General features: G+C 48.1%; 2 protein-coding genes and 1 non-coding gene across 8 annotated transcripts; all 3 read left to right on the top strand.

Annotated features, from left to right (window-relative positions):
* The first annotated feature begins 286 nt into the window (after positions 1-286).
* On the top strand, positions 287-9,671 carry mki67 (marker of proliferation Ki-67). 6 transcript variants are annotated; one of them, XM_030340734.1, is made up of 16 exons: positions 287-483; positions 1,600-1,695; positions 2,231-2,312; positions 2,444-2,559; positions 2,658-2,721; positions 2,827-2,884; positions 3,025-3,612; positions 3,743-3,963; positions 4,049-4,415; positions 4,743-4,858; positions 5,353-5,533; positions 5,640-5,783; positions 5,865-6,606; positions 6,667-7,024; positions 7,155-7,206; positions 7,648-9,671. In XM_030340734.1, exons 2-16 carry the CDS (start codon positions 1,610-1,612, stop codon positions 9,486-9,488), a joined length of 5,016 nt encoding a protein of 1,671 aa, XP_030196594.1. In that variant the 5' UTR covers positions 287-483; positions 1,600-1,609; the 3' UTR covers positions 9,489-9,671. The 6 variants fall into 6 exon arrangements, with proteins under 6 accessions (XP_030196594.1, XP_030196595.1, XP_030196593.1 ...); XM_030340735.1 differs by having other exon boundaries at positions 288-483; positions 5,865-6,460; positions 6,581-7,024; XM_030340733.1 differs by having other exon boundaries at positions 288-473; positions 5,865-7,024.
* LOC115531739 (small nucleolar RNA SNORA71) lies at positions 1,973-2,100 on the top strand. Its single transcript, XR_003973936.1, has one exon. It is a non-coding gene; the product is annotated as a small nucleolar RNA SNORA71 (small nucleolar RNA).
* A 277-nt stretch (positions 9,672-9,948) lies between the features above and the next one.
* tut1 (terminal uridylyl transferase 1, U6 snRNA-specific) lies at positions 9,949-15,472 on the top strand. Its single transcript, XM_030340738.1, has 10 exons — positions 9,949-10,154; positions 10,336-10,526; positions 10,828-11,034; positions 11,445-11,559; positions 11,855-11,982; positions 12,087-12,313; positions 12,549-12,658; positions 13,092-13,214; positions 13,463-13,555; positions 13,999-15,472. Exons 1-10 carry the CDS (start codon positions 10,085-10,087, stop codon positions 15,177-15,179), a joined length of 2,445 nt encoding a protein of 814 aa, XP_030196598.1. The 5' UTR covers positions 9,949-10,084; the 3' UTR covers positions 15,180-15,472.
* The last annotated feature ends 102 nt before the right edge of the window (positions 15,473-15,574 follow it).

Raw genomic sequence — 15,574 nt, 5'->3', positions numbered from 1 at the left:
AACCAATGGTACTGCTTCGCGCGGAATTTCAAATGTTTTTCAAAAAACTAGCCCTTCTTTTCAATGTATTGCTCCGCTCAGATTGAAAACAAAATAGGACCTCGTGTAAATACAATCGTTTAATGTCGTTTATTTTTTCTTTAAAACGCATAAACATAACGATATAAAAAATAAATATTGGCAGCGCATTATCATTGATGAATTCGGTTGGTATCGTTTTCGAATTGAATGATTTCTGTGTTTGTGGAGTAGCGGATGGATATACCCCGTGGAGCGCCTCACCACCGTGTACAGAGAGAAGTGAAGCGGAGAGGTACAATATTAGCGTAGTTAGCCCGCCGTCGGATTATCTGCGTTAGAGCAGATTTAGTTAAATTAGGAGTTACATAGTAAATCTGATGAATTTGTGGACTTCAGGTAATTTTAATTTTACAGGGCTCGGATCGATCTACATGGACTACGTCGATTAAAAGGTTTGTCAAGGTAAATATTGAGACTACGACGCCGAATGGCAATAACTGCCACGATGATTTGATGCACGACTAGTAAGGGGGTTTATGTGCGAAATACTAACATCTTTAATCATATGCTTTAAATAGCACTCTGCTACACGACCCACGTGTTTTAAATGTCTCCGATCTCCTTGAGTTGGCTATGATTATGCACGTGGACACTTTATCATGGACACGTTTAAGGAGCCTCACATTTCTGTCTTTTCTCTCGAACCTTAACTATTCAGTGTCTCCAGTGCAAAAACAAGTGGCTACTTTTACTGCAGCAAGGCGTTTAGAAAAATGTTGACATGAAAAAGGGGTTGGGACAAGTTTTCCTTTTACATTATTAAAGCTTGTATTTGGCATGTCACCTCGCCGTGACCGCTTCCATCTTGAGGCCAACAGCATGTGAGTGATGACATTCATGTTGGTAGTGGTGGTTATCATGTTAGTAGTAGGGGTTATTGGGTCCTTGTTTAGCCCTTAATCGTGAAGTATCAATTTCATTTTAGGAGACCTTGTGTTGTCTGAAACTGCAACAGCGTTTCCCCATGTGCTTAATTTCCCATGAGGCTCGGTTGGTTTATGTTCACGTTTATTTAGGATTCAACAGTAAAGTTGCTATGACTTGAGTCTGTTTTAATATAGCCATCATCACCAACCTTATATCCAAAGGTGCATTCAAGTTCTTGTTAAAAAAAGTATAAAAAGCAGTAAAATGCATTATTTGCCGGCTCAGACAATATATTACAAAATACACAATTATAATAAGTTTGAGAGTGAAGAGATGGAACAAAGGTACGTTTACCTATATATAAAAACCGGTGTCGTTTCGCAGTAAGTTACTAAAGAGTTCACTTTAGACTTGTGAGCATGCTGGGGGGCCGTAGTTCTTCAGGCATGGCCATCATTGAGTAACCGGGGTAGAAGCGCCACCTGAACATGTCTGTATTGCACCACCACTTCATCTCTTCTTTCTGATGAACAGCTCCGGTCTTGAGGTCTTTGTATAAACGATTCGGTTTCTGTATACGTTATTTACCCAAGAAGGTACATTGCGTTTCTTTCTGGAGCATAACTGATCAATGACATCTCTGCTTTTTAGGTAACTCAAAATGCCATACGGAAAGATTGTCGTGATAAAGAGGGGAGGAGGAGATGGAACTGAGTTTCCTCTAACCGCAACATGTCTCTTTGGAAGGTATGGTGAACAAAGTTTTGGTGAATTTGCCAGTCGATTGCATTATGCTATCTTTAATCCACTTATCGTAATTCAAGTGGAGTGCATGTTTATAGATTTCACATCCATTTCTCTTTTTTTTGGTAAATGTAATCATCACTTGCCAGTTTTCGTGCGTATTGCACCGAACATGTCAAGGCTGCCTGACAGACCATACATATACATTTGAAATGACTGGGGGCGGGGCTACTGATGCTGACGTCACTGTCGCTAGGTTCAGTGTATGTACGGCCGTTAGTAATGCATTGAAAGTGGCCATGGCTGGTCTGTAGCCACGATCATTGATAGTACAGGTACATAATGCTTGGAGCCTTTCCCGTGTTTGAAGGATTAATAATTCCTACCAGACCCTGTTGCTTCAAAACATGTTTATCGAATAAATTGCATCCAAATATATTATGCATTGGACCTCACCCATTTTGATGTCAAGCATGTCTTGGAAAACATGCATATTTCCAACGCACTTATCACAGGTTTTTTGTTTGTTTTGTCACAGGAAGCAAGAATGTGATATTCGTATCCAGCTGCCTCATGTGTCTAAAGAACACTGTCGGGTGGAACTGAATGAAAATAAAGAGGTACTTTTTGTTTTGTTGTTGTAGGGAGGGAGCCTTCTCCCCATTGTTGCACATTTCATGCATTCAACAAGATTGTGAACAGAGGCGTTCGGGCTCTTATATTGACGTAACTAACGCGATCTCTGCTTTAGGTGATCCTCACTAACATGAGTTCGGTGAACCCGACTCGTGTGAACGGGGAAGAGCTGCAGCAGGCGGAACGTCTGAAGCATGGTGACGTAATCACAATTATTGACCGTTCTTTCAGGTGGGTCTCTATAAACATTAGTAAAATTGCGAAGGATGTTGCTGTTATCCCTAAGTTTCCTTTTTAAAATCCCTCTTCTGGAATGTCCCTTTTGTTAGGTTTGAGTCTCCTCCACAACAGACGCCAAAGAAATCTTCGGTCTCTGGCAAAGCAGATGCTCAGGTACAGGATACATACACTCATCACATGTTCACTGATTACGTTTTATTTAGTTTTGTGCAGGTTAAAAAAGCACTTTGTGGTTAATTTCTATGACCTGTTACCTAGGTTCTGCACGAGCAGTTGAGAACCCCAGGAGTGAACCGGACGTCTGAGATCTCAACAGGTACATGATCCTGTCCAAGTAAAGCATTTGTATAAAAATGGTAGATATGGCTGCATTTCAAAAATCAAATTTGAGAGACTCGTTAAATAGAATACCACCTTTTTATTTCGTTTCGACTAATTACCTCTGCATCATTTCAGGCCCCCGTCTGAAAGATGGCGCAAACAATGACAACATCCAGCGATCCCTGGATAAGACCATGGAGGTGGAGTCCAAGGATGACAAGACCGACTCCCCCTTCAACGAGCTGTACCAGATGATCAAGCATTCTCTGGTGACTCCACGCAAACCGTCCGGACAGCAGTCCCAGACACCCGCAACCAAGAGCGGCACCCCCAGGTCTCAGCCCGGGCTTATCACTAAAGTGGTTGTGCAGCCTGCTGCTGCCACACCAGACGTGGTGAGCATCCCCAGCAGAGATGAGATCAAGAGCCAGGTGGTTGCACCTGCAAAGTCCCCGAAGAAGCAGACTCCAAAAACCTCCCTACCCGCTCAGGAGACGCCCAAAAAGACGGGTCTGTCTCTGCCTGCCGAAACCCCCAGCACCCTGGAGGCGAGCGCAGCACCTGAGGAAGAGACCACGCAGGATGCCATTGCCGAAGCGACCTGTGCCACACCCACTCGCGCCTCAGTGAAGCCCTCTCCAAGGGTGTCACCTCGCAGTGTTGAGAAGTCGATCAAGGCCCACAGTTTAAAGAAGGAGCTGGCAGCAAAGACGGCAGCAAGTGGTAAATATTCAATACAAATGCTATGCTTTTCTGGCCAGTTTCCGAGTAGCCTAACTGACATGCGTATTTTCCTGATGTTGAAGTATTTGAATATATGGCTGTTAACGTAGACTTTCCCCCCATCTTTCAGAGATACTGGCAGCAAAGAAAAGGGAAATGGAAGCTTCAGCCAGCCCAATGACGATGAGGAAGCGCGTGTCATTCGGAGGCCACCTGAGCCCCGAGCTGTTTGACAAACGCCTGCCCCCGAGCTCCCCTCTGCAGAAGGGGGCCACCCCGCGACGCAGCCTCAGCGTGGCTCGACCCAAACAGTCGCTCCTCAGACGGGCCTCAGCTATGGGCTTGGTCAAGGTAAAGCAAGGAGGAAAACGGTGTCAACAAAAAAAATCGTTCGGTTTTTTTTTGTTCATGACTTATTATATTTGGATTCCCACAGGAGTTTGACGAAGTAAAAAGCCCGAAGACCAAGTCTCCAAAGGCCAAGACTCCCTCGCCCGCCAAGAAGTCGCCAAAGGTCAAGGCGGCGTCTCCCAAAGCCCCTTCATCAGCCAAGAAGTCGCCGAAGGCAAAGTCTGGCACGCCTTCAAACGACCAGTCTCCCACCGTCAATGGGCGCTTCTCCGTTTCACGCATTAACACGCCGTCGCCCAACGCCGAACTGGAGACCGCCACCCCGAAACTGCCCCTGAAGAGGAAGAGCATCGCTAGGAAGAGCATCGCTCGGAAGACGCCCAAGACCGCCCTGAAGAATGCGGCCGAGGTTCTGCGCAGAAGAAGTGGAGTTTCAAGGGCATCTTTGAAGGGTATGTTTCTAAAATTATGTCCGTACTTAGAATCTAGTAATGTCCTGTGAATCTACAAACACACAAATACTCATTCATAAATAATGACAGTAAAAGGATAACAATGGAAGATATGTATATGTACTGCACATATCTCCTAGTGTTTGGTCAGCCTTACAGAAATAGAGCTGCTAATAAAGTCCTTGGTTATTATAAACCCTCTTTCATCAAGGACATAGTTCATTCTTTGTCTTTATATTTTCCTTAAATTCATTTTAATTTATTTAAATGCCCATGTCTAGAGTTGTTGAGTTGTAGAGTATCGTATTAACTGTGCCCTTTCCTCAGTTGTGAATTCCTGGGTGGACATTGTGAAGTTTGGCCAGACCAAGCCGGTGGTCGCCCTATGCAAGGGTCGGGCTCCCCCACAGAAGGTGAAGAAGGCTGTGGTGGCTCTACCCATGGTAAGAACACGTATTGGCATTACTATTGTTTGGTTCTGCTCTTGTCAAACATGCTCCTGTAAATATGATCTAGAGGCTCCAAGTATTTAAACCCAGCATGTAAATTACCTATTAAGCAGAAAGTATTTTAAGCTAGACAATGTCCTTCATGCTAAAATGACGTGAAATGTCTGGAAGGTAGAAAAGGTAGATGCCCAAGCCTTAATGTTGAGTCCTACAGATCTGAAACTGGATTGTGATCTATCCGGCAAGATATTGAATCAGATCTCCTGTTTGGGCAGTGAAATGCTTTTTCACATTGTTTTAGGCATTGTTGGTGTGGTTTTAAATAAGCCAAATAACCTAATTCATAATACTTCTCTAAATACAAGCCGTTTATTGAAATGGTGAAATAAATAAAATCGATCTAGACGGAAATATGAATATACTATACGGAAATTACTTGAAATTTGCTAAGTGAGCCTGAAGTTGACCTGTTATCATTCCTCTTTCAGACCCCTGCTAAGAAGTGCCCTCACGGCCATGTGACCACTGGCCATGCTGATTCACCTGTCACTATTGTCGTCGGCAAAGCCTTCAATCAACGGGCCGTTCAAGCAGCAGGGGCTGCTCCCAAGCTGGTCCAGAATATCGCTCTTCTGAAGAAGAACATGAAAGTAGATCAAGACCTGACCGGTAAGACATTGTGTTCAACGTTCTGGTATTATGGTTCTGTTGTTGGTTAACCAGCCACTGTTCTCTGGAAGACCTTTCGCTCAACTTATATTTGTTTGTATTTCAGGAATCGCCGAGATCTTCACCACCCCAGTCAACGCAAGGAAGAGGAAATCTGACCTGATGGCGAAGACCTCCACAGAGACTCCCGCCACAGCGCTCTCTACATCCGCCGTCGAAATGTCCGTCATGAACACGCCAGAGGAGACCGGTAAAAACTTGCACTACACTGAAAAAGACTCACACTTGACCGTGGCATACTGTCTATTAACCACACATTTTTGTTGTACAGGTGAAATGGTCGTTTCCCCAATGGGCGTTGGCTCCACAACAAAGCGCGGCACATTCAACCGCGAGGCGGTGCAGCGTCTCCTGCAGAGTGAGGAGGGCTCCAGCTTCGTCGCCGAGGCCCCGGCTCTGGATGACGCCGTGCAGGCCTCCAGCCAAGTGGTCGACACCAAGGAGGCCACCCCCAAGCAGAAGCCCGCCCAGAGGGCCGCGGGGACCCCCAAGCAGAAAGCCGAGCCCATCGAGGACCTCCGGGGAAACCTCCTGAAGACACCCAAGCAGAAGCCGCAGCAGCCAGACGGTCTCAGCGCCGTGAAGAGGATCATGAAGACCCCGAGGCAGAAGTCTGAGCCCATGGAGGACCTCAGGGGGAAACTGCTGAAGACTCCCAGAGTGCAGAAGGTCACTGGAGAGATTAATCTAGAGGGTGTCGAGCAGCTCCTGCAGACCCCTAAACGGAGGGAGGTACCGGTCAGTGCCGTTCCAGAGGTGGTTGTCCAGGAAACTCGGGCCACCCCGGAAGAAACCATCGCTCCCGTGGTGGAGGTTGAGGAAAATCTGGCAGCCCCTCTGGAAACCATCGCTCCCGTTGAAGAGGTGGTGGTTGAGGAAACTCCACTGGCAACCCCTGTGGAAACCACCGCTCCCGTTGAAGAGACGATGGTTGAGGAAACTCCACTGGCAACCCCTGTGGAAACCATCGCTCCCGTTGAAGAGGTGGTGGTTGAGGAAACTCCACTGGCAACCCCTGTAGAAACCATCGCTCCCGTTGAAGAGGTGGTGGTTGAGGAAACTCCACTGTCAACCCCTGAAGAGTTGGTTGTTGAGGAAACCATCGCTCCCGTTGTAGAGGTCTTTGTTGAGGAAACCATCGCTCCCGTTGTAGAGGTTGTTGTGGAGGAAACCATCGCTCCTGTTGTAGAGGTGGTGGTGGAGGAAACCATCGCTCCCGTTGTAGAGGTGGTTGTTGAGGAAACCATCGCGCCTGTTGTGGCAGAGGTGATTGCGGTAGTTCTGGCAACCCCTGAAGAAACCATCGCTCCTGTTGTAGAGGTGGTGGTTGTGGAAGCTCTGACAACCCCTGAGGGAAACACTGCTCCCATCGAAGAGTTGATGGTTGAAGAAACTCCTGTTGTTGCTGATAAACCAACTGAGAATGCTGAGGTAATGGAATACTTGATATGAATGAGAACAGTCTCACAAGTCTGAGTTTTTTTATTCATAATTGACCGTCTCACCTTTTCTTACCTTCTGAACTTCATGCTAATCAGACTGTCTAAATTGTCATTGACAGGATGGACCGGAAGATGCCATTGAGGAAGTCGCCCAGGCAGACATGGCCACCGGTAGGTGTTCCTGGGGAATGTTTCCTGTTTGATGATAACTTTAGGATTTACCTCTTGGTGACTTAAGCATATTGTCCTGAAGGTTAATGTTACCAACGATAAGGTTTACTTACACTATGCTCAACTTTTGAAAGTTATGTTTAAAGCACAACTAACAGATTGGCACCCTCAATTTATTAACGTGTTTGGAAAGTACAAATCAAATTATGTACTTTCATTTAGCGCAGCTTAGAATTACAGGTGGAGTAAATGTAGCAATGCAGTGTGCAAATTGAACTACAACCACGCCACGAAGGGGAGTACACCATGTGTCATAAAAGCTACAAGAGGAACTACTAGAAGTGGAATAATGGAACCATTTAAGGCAAAACTGATTTTGTTTTCAGAATTGGTTACTTGCCAGTCATACTAATATTTGTCTATTTCCTCTTCTTATAACAGAACTTGTCTCTTCTGACGCACCAGTTGCCATGGAAACCGCCCCCAAGGAAGTCGTGCAAGACAGCGCCCTCCCCGCCGCAGCGCCTTTGAGCAAATCTCTCCGAGGGAAGAAGGTGAAAGCGACCAAACGGGTCACCAACGAGGATGCTACAGTGGAGGAACTGACCACCCCGGCCAGGGCAAGACCAGGAAGACCAGCGAAGAAAACCCCAGCGCCATCTCAGGTCGAAGAACAGATCCCCGCGAAGAGCCGACGTGGCAAGCTGACGGGGAGCCAGGGCGTCGAGGCACCGATCGTCACCAGCCTCGCCGAGGAGGCTCCAGAGGAAGCCCCTCTAAAGCCCAAAAGGGGGAGAAACGCCAAGCCCGCACCTGCTGCTGATGCCGTACCAGAGATCGCCACCACTGAAGAGACCGGCCATCAGGCTCCTGCAGCCGATGCCCTCAAATCGGACACCACCGCACTCCCACCTCCAGTCAAGACACCAGCAACCAGGAAGGGAAGGACCCCCAAGAAGGTGGCTGAACAGCCGATGGCTGTTCCCCAGCCTGAGGAAGAGTCCGTTCCCGCTGTAAAAGTGGCGAAGCCGAGAAGAGGCCGGAAGGCCGCCCAGCAGGAGCCTCAGGTGGGAGTGATAGAGGAGGTCAGTGAGGGGGCGGCTGACGCTCAGCCCGAAGAGCCGGCCCCTGTCACGGTGAAGGCCAGACGAGGGAGGAAGGCTGCCCCAGAACCCGAGGTGGTCGCCGTTGAACAGGTCGCTGCCGAACAACCGACCCAGGCCCCGGTCCGAGCCAAGAGGGGAAGGTCAATCAAGGCCAAACCAGAAGAGGAGGCGGAGGTAGACATCCCGGTCCTTCCAGAGGCTGATGTGAAGCAGCTGCCTGAGAAGTCAAGGAGATCAAAGAAGACCAAGCAAGAGTCTGTTGAGGAGGAGGTGGCCTCCGAAGAGCTCCAAGTGGTGGAGAGTTCGGCCCCTGAGAAGGTGAAGGCTCCGTCGAAAGCCCGGGGAAGAAAGGCCAAGCAGCAAGAGGAGGCGGAAGAGACCCCTGTGGAGTTGGCTGTTGTCGCTGAGGTGGTCGAAGAACCCACCGCAGTCCCGGCTGAAAAACCCAAGAGAGGAAGGCGGCCAACAAAAGCTGAGGAGCCAGAGACGGTAGTCCCTACTACCGCGGAGAAGCCGAAGCGAGGAGGAAGGAGAGCGAAGACCGTTGTTATCGAGGAGGAAGTCACCGAGCTTCCAGAGGAGACTGTGGAACCTGAGCCGGTTCAAGAGGAGATCACCGAGTCAACCAGCAGCTCCCTGGCCCAACAGCCAGAGAAGGTTAAGGCGACGAGGGGTAAGAGGGCTGCTGTGACGGTCCCAGCCACGGCGGCAGTCAAGAGGGGTCGTCGTGGTGCCGTGGAGCCCCCCCAGGAGGAGGCTGTCGTCGTAGAAGAGGTCGCTGCCGTCGCCTCGCGGCCCGCGGCTCGCGGAAGGGCAGGCAAACGGGGCACAGTGGAAACGGCTGATGTTCCAGAGGAAGTGCCCGCAGAGGAAGAGGAGGAAGAAAAGGTCCAGCCCAAAAAGGGAAGAGTCTCAAAAAAGACCAAGTCTACACCCAAAGACCAGGAATCCTCAAGTCCATTGGAGGACGAGGTGACTGTTACTCCTGAGATTCCAACCACAGCGCTTGTGGTCAAGGCCACTCGTGGCAGGAAAGCCGCTGTCGCAGCCGCTCCCGAGAAGGCGGTCCCCGTGGTCGCGGCCAAAAGAAACGTGTCCAAGGGCCAGAGCAAAGCTGAAGAGGAGGATCTCTCAGTGCCTGTGAAGCGCACCAGGAGAGGCACCAAGGTTTTATAGGCAGCTCAACCAGTTTACTACCTTTTCTATTCTATTATAACAGTTCACTGGTAGTCTGCAGAATGTGCTTTTGTCTTAATGTTGTTGTTTTTTCATACATGTATATTGCTTTTTGATTTTATCTAATGATTCTTTTTTAGTTTTGTGAGAAACGTTTTTAAAATAAATTACAATTTCAAAGATTGTCTGCTTGGCTATTATTTCTGACTAAAACTACTCTAAATTACTATTGGTACTTATTAAAAGCAAACATATTTTGATTGAGGAGAGCATAGGGAAAAACTTCTGGAAAATAAAATTACAAATTCGATATTATTATTCTTAACATAAGATCCTTGTATTATGAATTGACGAGCCGTTGTCTATAATTCGGTTATGAGGAATAGAAAATAAATCGTTATGCCGTGCGTATAAAAGGAGCAATTTGGCGGAACCAATATTGGGGTAAATGTATAGCACGGACTCATTTAGAAGTCAGACCGAAAGTAACGCAAGGCATTCGTTGGAGGGAGATTTGAGAAAAGACCTAACGAATCTGCGAAGTCTTTCCTGAGTCAAGACCTTTTAGACTAGAAATACCAAATTAAACTGCTCTTATGGAAGTGGACATAATAACGACGCCAAAAGGATTTCATTGCAAACTATGCAACATCGATATGCCAAACAGTAAGTAGCTAACGTTAACTACCATTATTGTGACTTTCAGTAATTTGTGAGAAATGTTTTACGATCGTAAACATTCAGTGTTTTTTCTCTTTTGTTTATTTATCTCACACCAAATCAGACTAGTATATCTCCTGGGTCAGAGATCATACATATTGTAACATTTATACATTATCTCTTAAAGAACCTAGTTTGGATGAGCATGTGAAAGGGCGAAAGCACAAGACGTTGACCGACGTGCGCGCCACCCGGCAGGCGCAGGAGGAACGCAGCGTGTTCGTCAGCGGCTTCCAGAAGGACGCTTCTCAGACCCAACTCACAGAATACTTCCAGCGCTTCGGAGATGTCGAAAATGTTATCTTTGACAAAGACAAGGTTGGGTGCTTGATTGAAACTGTAGCCAGTATAATTCTAATAATCCTGAATAACCACTGTTTTAGATGGATTGATGGAATCCATCGAAAACTGTGGAGAGAAAGACCAAAGGGAAAGGGGTTGGTTGAGAAATGAATCAAATGTGTTTTATGTTCGCTGTTAATGAAAACATCTCATCATATGTGTAGATTAAAGATAAAAGATGCAATGTCAATTACAAAAACTCACCTGCATGGTTTTTAAAAAAAAAAATTATATCATATCACTTTATTATAACTATGAACTCATTCTGTTGTTCCAGGGCGTATACGCCATCGTGCAGTTCAGTGAGATTGAAGGCCAGCAGACGGCCCTGTCCCAGCTGGTACACGAAATTAACGGCCAGAGGTTGCGGGTGAAGCCACGGGAGAAGAAGGGCTTTAAGCTCATCAACAAGAAGAAGACAGACTTCCAAAACCTCCAAGAGGTTCTGGAGCGGCTTAAACCGGTGTTGGTTCAGGCTGAGACGGTAAGAATCCATCCTGCAGTACTGTGTTAGTTTGCACCTGTTTTTTTTCAGTGTACTAGTGAACGGAAAAGTCCATATTTACATTTGGTTTCTATGTTGTAATGTTTGCTACTAGATCAGATAACAAATGTGATATTGGTTGTCATTCATTACATTTAATCTACAGTTATTGAATGATCATCTTGTTGTTACCTCACTTAAGGTTAAAATTGTATGAATGTTCTTGCATTTTGCATTTAGAATCTATTCTATATAGCAGCATAGATAGGTGACATTGCTCAACTCATCAGCCAAGGACATAATTGAACAAATAGTAGTACACTTATTATTATTAGACTTTTGGGAGTAATAATGTATTGACAGAAGATGCGGTACAGATTAGGTCAGCTGAATATTGCGTTTTGTCCCAGGTGAATGAGCAGATGCACTGTGTGGTGGAGCGCATTCAGTTGACGGAGAACAAGAAGAATGCCCGAGCGCTGCTGGTCCAGCTGATCCAGGAGGTCTTCACAGAGTTCTTCCCTGGTAAACTTTTATTTTGTACATCTTGGGAGATGCGTGTGAATCCCAGCTTTAAAAGGGCTCTGCTTTGTGTCAGGGTGTTTATGTAGGTTTCCCCCCTTTTGATCTAATCGTACAATGTGTGCCGCGCCCAGTATAACTACATTGGTTTGCTATTCTTAGAACTTGTCGGCAGTAAAAAACTACAAAAAATGGTAATCTTCTTTTCTAAGAGCACACAATGTGCATTGATTAAAGACATTAACCTGCACTTTGCTCTGTAATGAATAAAACACATTTCCCACCTGGTATTTTACAGACAGCCAGATCATGGCGTTCGGCTCTTCCGTGAACACGTTTGGGATCCACTCCTGTGACCTGGACCTGTTCCTAGACCTGGAGAACACCAAGACCTTCCAGGCCCGCGCCAAGTCCTCCACAGAACCGGTACACCGGGAGGAATCCATGGATCACTCAACAACTCATTCAGTTTATTAACCCAACTTCAAGCTCGGTATCTGTCTCTTTACCTGTCTCTGTCGGCCTCTCAGGTGGCGGAGGCCTCCTCGGACGACGGCCGCTCGGAGGACTCCATCCTGTCGGACATCGACCTGTCCACGGCGTCTCCCGCCGATCTGCTGGAGTTGGTGGCGGCCATCTTGAAGAAGTGTGTGCCCGGCGTGCACAAGGTGCAGGTGGTGGCCAGCGCCCGGCTCCCCGTGGTAAAGTTCCACTACCACCAGCTGGACCTCCAGGGGGACATCAGCATCAACAACAGGTCAGCGGATGACCTCGTACTTTAATGCCCTGGACTTCTTTGACCACCAACTAATATGACGTTGTTAATGGCCATTCTGCCGCGCTGCACTGAACCAAATCAAAAATGTACACATTTTTGGTTTGTTTAGTAAATCAATAGTTTTACTCTGGTAAAAGTCACAGCTTTTTAAACACTGCTAATAAATCGTGGTTTTAGTATACATGTTCTTAAGTATATTCCCCCTCCCTCCCAGGCTGGCGGTGAGGAACACACGCTACCTGCAGCTCTGCTCTGGGCTGGACGCCCGGCTGAGGCCCCTGGTATACACCATTCGCTACTGGGCCAGGCAGAAACAGCTGGCTGGTAGGACCCCCTTTATCTCTGCTGGAGAATCACACCACAACGCATGGGTCCTTGGTCCTGTTAGTGCCTTCCACCATATTTTAAAATGGTGGACAAAACGGAATATCTGAAATCACTATTATTACAGAAATCAGTTTAATAACAATATTTAAATTGTCAGTTTACCATGGTATAATGGAACAAGTTTCTCCCCTTTTGAGCAAGTTTTAACTAGGCATTACACAGGTCTAGTGTCACTTGCTGTGTTCCCTCAACAGGTGGCAGTAGAAGCACATGCATTTAGTTTTTGTCTTGGCCAGCATTTGGAGATACCAAAATATATTTATTTTAAAAAGATCAAATTAAAACTTTATTAGCCGAACATTTCTACGTCAAAGCTTAATTCTGTTTAGTTTGTTTGCTCTGACTTGTAACTCTTATTTTGACGGGACAGGAAACGTAGGCGGTGCTGGCCCGCTGCTCAACAACTACGCCCTGACGCTGCTGGTGATCTTCTTCCTGCAGAACAGCGATCCTCCGGTCCTGCCCACGGTGGACCAGCTCAAAGCCATGGCCTGTAAGCCCCAGAGCAGCACCCTCATCTGGTCATTACTTTGATTCATGAGCGCACTCTGGAAGAGATGCAGGAGCCATGACCTGGGATACCGTTCTGCTATAACCATGTTTTAGCAGAGCTTCTGGAGCCCAGCAGTCCTTCTATGTTAAAGCAGAACTACTGGGATCCAACAGGCTCTTTAACTAACTAACTTCCAGTGCTATGGTTTCCACCGTATCCCGGTCCCTGACCACCATGTCTCCTTCCAGGTGAAGAGGAGGAGTGTGTAATTGAAGGGTGGGACTGTACCTTCCCCAGCCAGCCCATCGCTGTCCCTCCCAGCAAGAATGAGCAGGACCTCTGTAAGTGCCTGGGCTCAGGTCCCACATGAAGTTATTTTCATCATATGATATCCCATCTGGTTGGTAGAGATTACAGGCCATGATGTTCTTGGTGTTAGAACAAAGTTTATTTAAATGATGAATAGTCCGCTGCATGATACTAGAGCAGTTTGAAATGGCCCTGCCTATGTGTGGTACAATCTGGGGAAACCCAGAGTGAAACCCCAGTCTAAAGCTAGAACGTTCTTTAACCCCCAACAATATAAGTATATGTAGGAGCAGTAGCAAAATCGGGCTAGCCTTTTTATATTAATTTAAACAGGTGCTATCATGTGACTTGCTCGTTTCTCGACACGACCATTTCTACAATGGCAGGCAGAAGCAATGTGTGATTCCCTGTTCCTCTGCGGGAACAGTTCCCCCTCCCTAACAATGTCGGCTCTTCTCTCTGGGCGTGTCCGCAGGTGTGCTGCTGGCTGCGTTCTTCTCCTTCTACGCCACCTTTGATTTCGCCGGCAGCGTCATTTCCCTCCGGGAGGGCCGCGCGCTCCCGGTCACTTCCTTCATCGGCCAGACCAGGGAGGAGACGACGCAGGAGGAGGAGGAGGAGGAGGCCATGGAGGAAGAACAACCCCGCCAGCCCCACAACCAGGCCCTCAAGCTGGGGCCCCTCAACCTCCTTGACCCCTTCGAGCTCTCCCACAACGTGGCGGGGAACCTGAGCGAGCGCAGCCAGCTCAACTTCCAGAGGGAGTGCCAGGAGGCGGAGAAGTACTGCCGAAGCCTCCAGTACCTCCGCAAGTCCACCAAGGGGAAGCCCTGGGGGCTGGTGCGCCTCTTCACCCCGCACGGCGAAGGGCCCAAGCACAAGAACCAGGACGGCTCCGCCGACAAGGACATGAGCATCAGCATCCCCTTCAGGCTGGCGCTGCTGCCCGAGGGTCTGCGCGCCCAGCTGCAGCAGGCCGGGGACGACTTCCGGCCGCTCTGGTTCCAGAGGGTCTGCGTGGCCGTGGTCCAGGTCTTCCAGAACGTCCTCAAGTGCGGCCCCGGGTCCCTGACGGAACCGACGCCGGCGGGGGACCCGGGCCACGCCGACGCGGCGCCCGGATCATGCGTGTCCATGGACGCCACCTCAGAGGAGCTGAACACGTCCAACGACAGCGGCGTCGCGGGCCAGGACAGCCCCCGAAGCACCGCCGCCGCCGCCGTCGGAACCAAGAGGCCCCTGTCCTCGGAGAGCAGCGACGCCTCGACGTCCCCCCAGGGGAAGAAAGCGAGGCTGGGGCGCGGGCCCAAGCCCGGCGCCCCCTGCTGGACGTGGAGCCAGACGCATGCGGTGTGGGCGGGCCGGAGGAAGGTGAGGCGGGAGCTGGTGAAGGAGACGGTGGACTCCAGGCCGGAGGGCAGCAGCACGGCGCTGGAGACCCAGGTGACGGAGCACATCTTGGAGAAGCAGCCTAGGGTGAAAGTGCCGCTGGTGTTCAGGGTCCAGGCGAAGCTGGTGGGCGCCACGCAGAGCACCAAGGTCCTTCTCCAGATCCACCCCCCCAGTGAGGGGAAGGACCACTTCCGGGACTTCTTTCATTTCCTTGAAGTGTTCCTGCCAAAGATGGTGGACACACTAATGGAGACAACTATGTAGGATGTATGGGGGAGTTAAAGAAATTGGTTCAGCATGTTTTTCCAAAATGTTGAGAATTTTTTTTGTATTTTGCTACTGAAGGAGTTGTGTCTCACAAAAAAATATTTTTGAGGTTAGGCAACACCACAAATGCTTATCGGTACTGTGCTTTGGTGAATCATTTTTAAAAGGTTGACCGTACTCTCGCAATGTTTGTTTAGATAAAAACTAAAGAAAAGCATGTTTTTTTTTTTTTTCTTACGTTGAAAGATTTAACTTGAATAATAAACTTTAGGAATGCATATTTCAAAGAATGGACGTCATAATTCTGAGGATTCAATATATTGAACGTCAGCGAAGTGTATCCCCATTAAGCCATACATTTCAATAAACAGTATTCACACATGGCTGCCCAA

This window comes from Gadus morhua, chromosome 18, assembly GCF_902167405.1.
Source record: "Gadus morhua chromosome 18, gadMor3.0, whole genome shotgun sequence".
Lineage (NCBI taxonomy): Eukaryota > Metazoa > Chordata > Actinopteri > Gadiformes > Gadidae > Gadus > Gadus morhua.
This window is presented reverse-complemented; position numbering and strand designations above follow the sequence as displayed.

Coding starts and splice junctions, on each gene's coding strand:
- tut1 (XM_030340738.1), top strand. CDS start 10,085: ATGGAAGTGGACATAATAACGACGCCAAAAGGATTTCATTGCAAACTA. Junction 10,527..10,827: donor TTATCTTTGACAAAGACAAG/GTTGGGTGCTTG, acceptor CTGTTGTTCCAG/GGCGTATACGCCATCGTGCA. Junction 11,983..12,086: donor CCAAGTCCTCCACAGAACCG/GTACACCGGGAG, acceptor TCGGCCTCTCAG/GTGGCGGAGGCCTCCTCGGA.
- mki67 (XM_030340733.1), top strand. CDS start 1,610: ATGCCATACGGAAAGATTGTCGTGATAAAGAGGGGAGGAGGAGATGGA. Junction 2,313..2,443: donor AACTGAATGAAAATAAAGAG/GTACTTTTTGTT, acceptor TCTCTGCTTTAG/GTGATCCTCACTAACATGAG. Junction 5,784..5,864: donor GAACACGCCAGAGGAGACCG/GTAAAAACTTGC, acceptor TTTGTTGTACAG/GTGAAATGGTCGTTTCCCCA.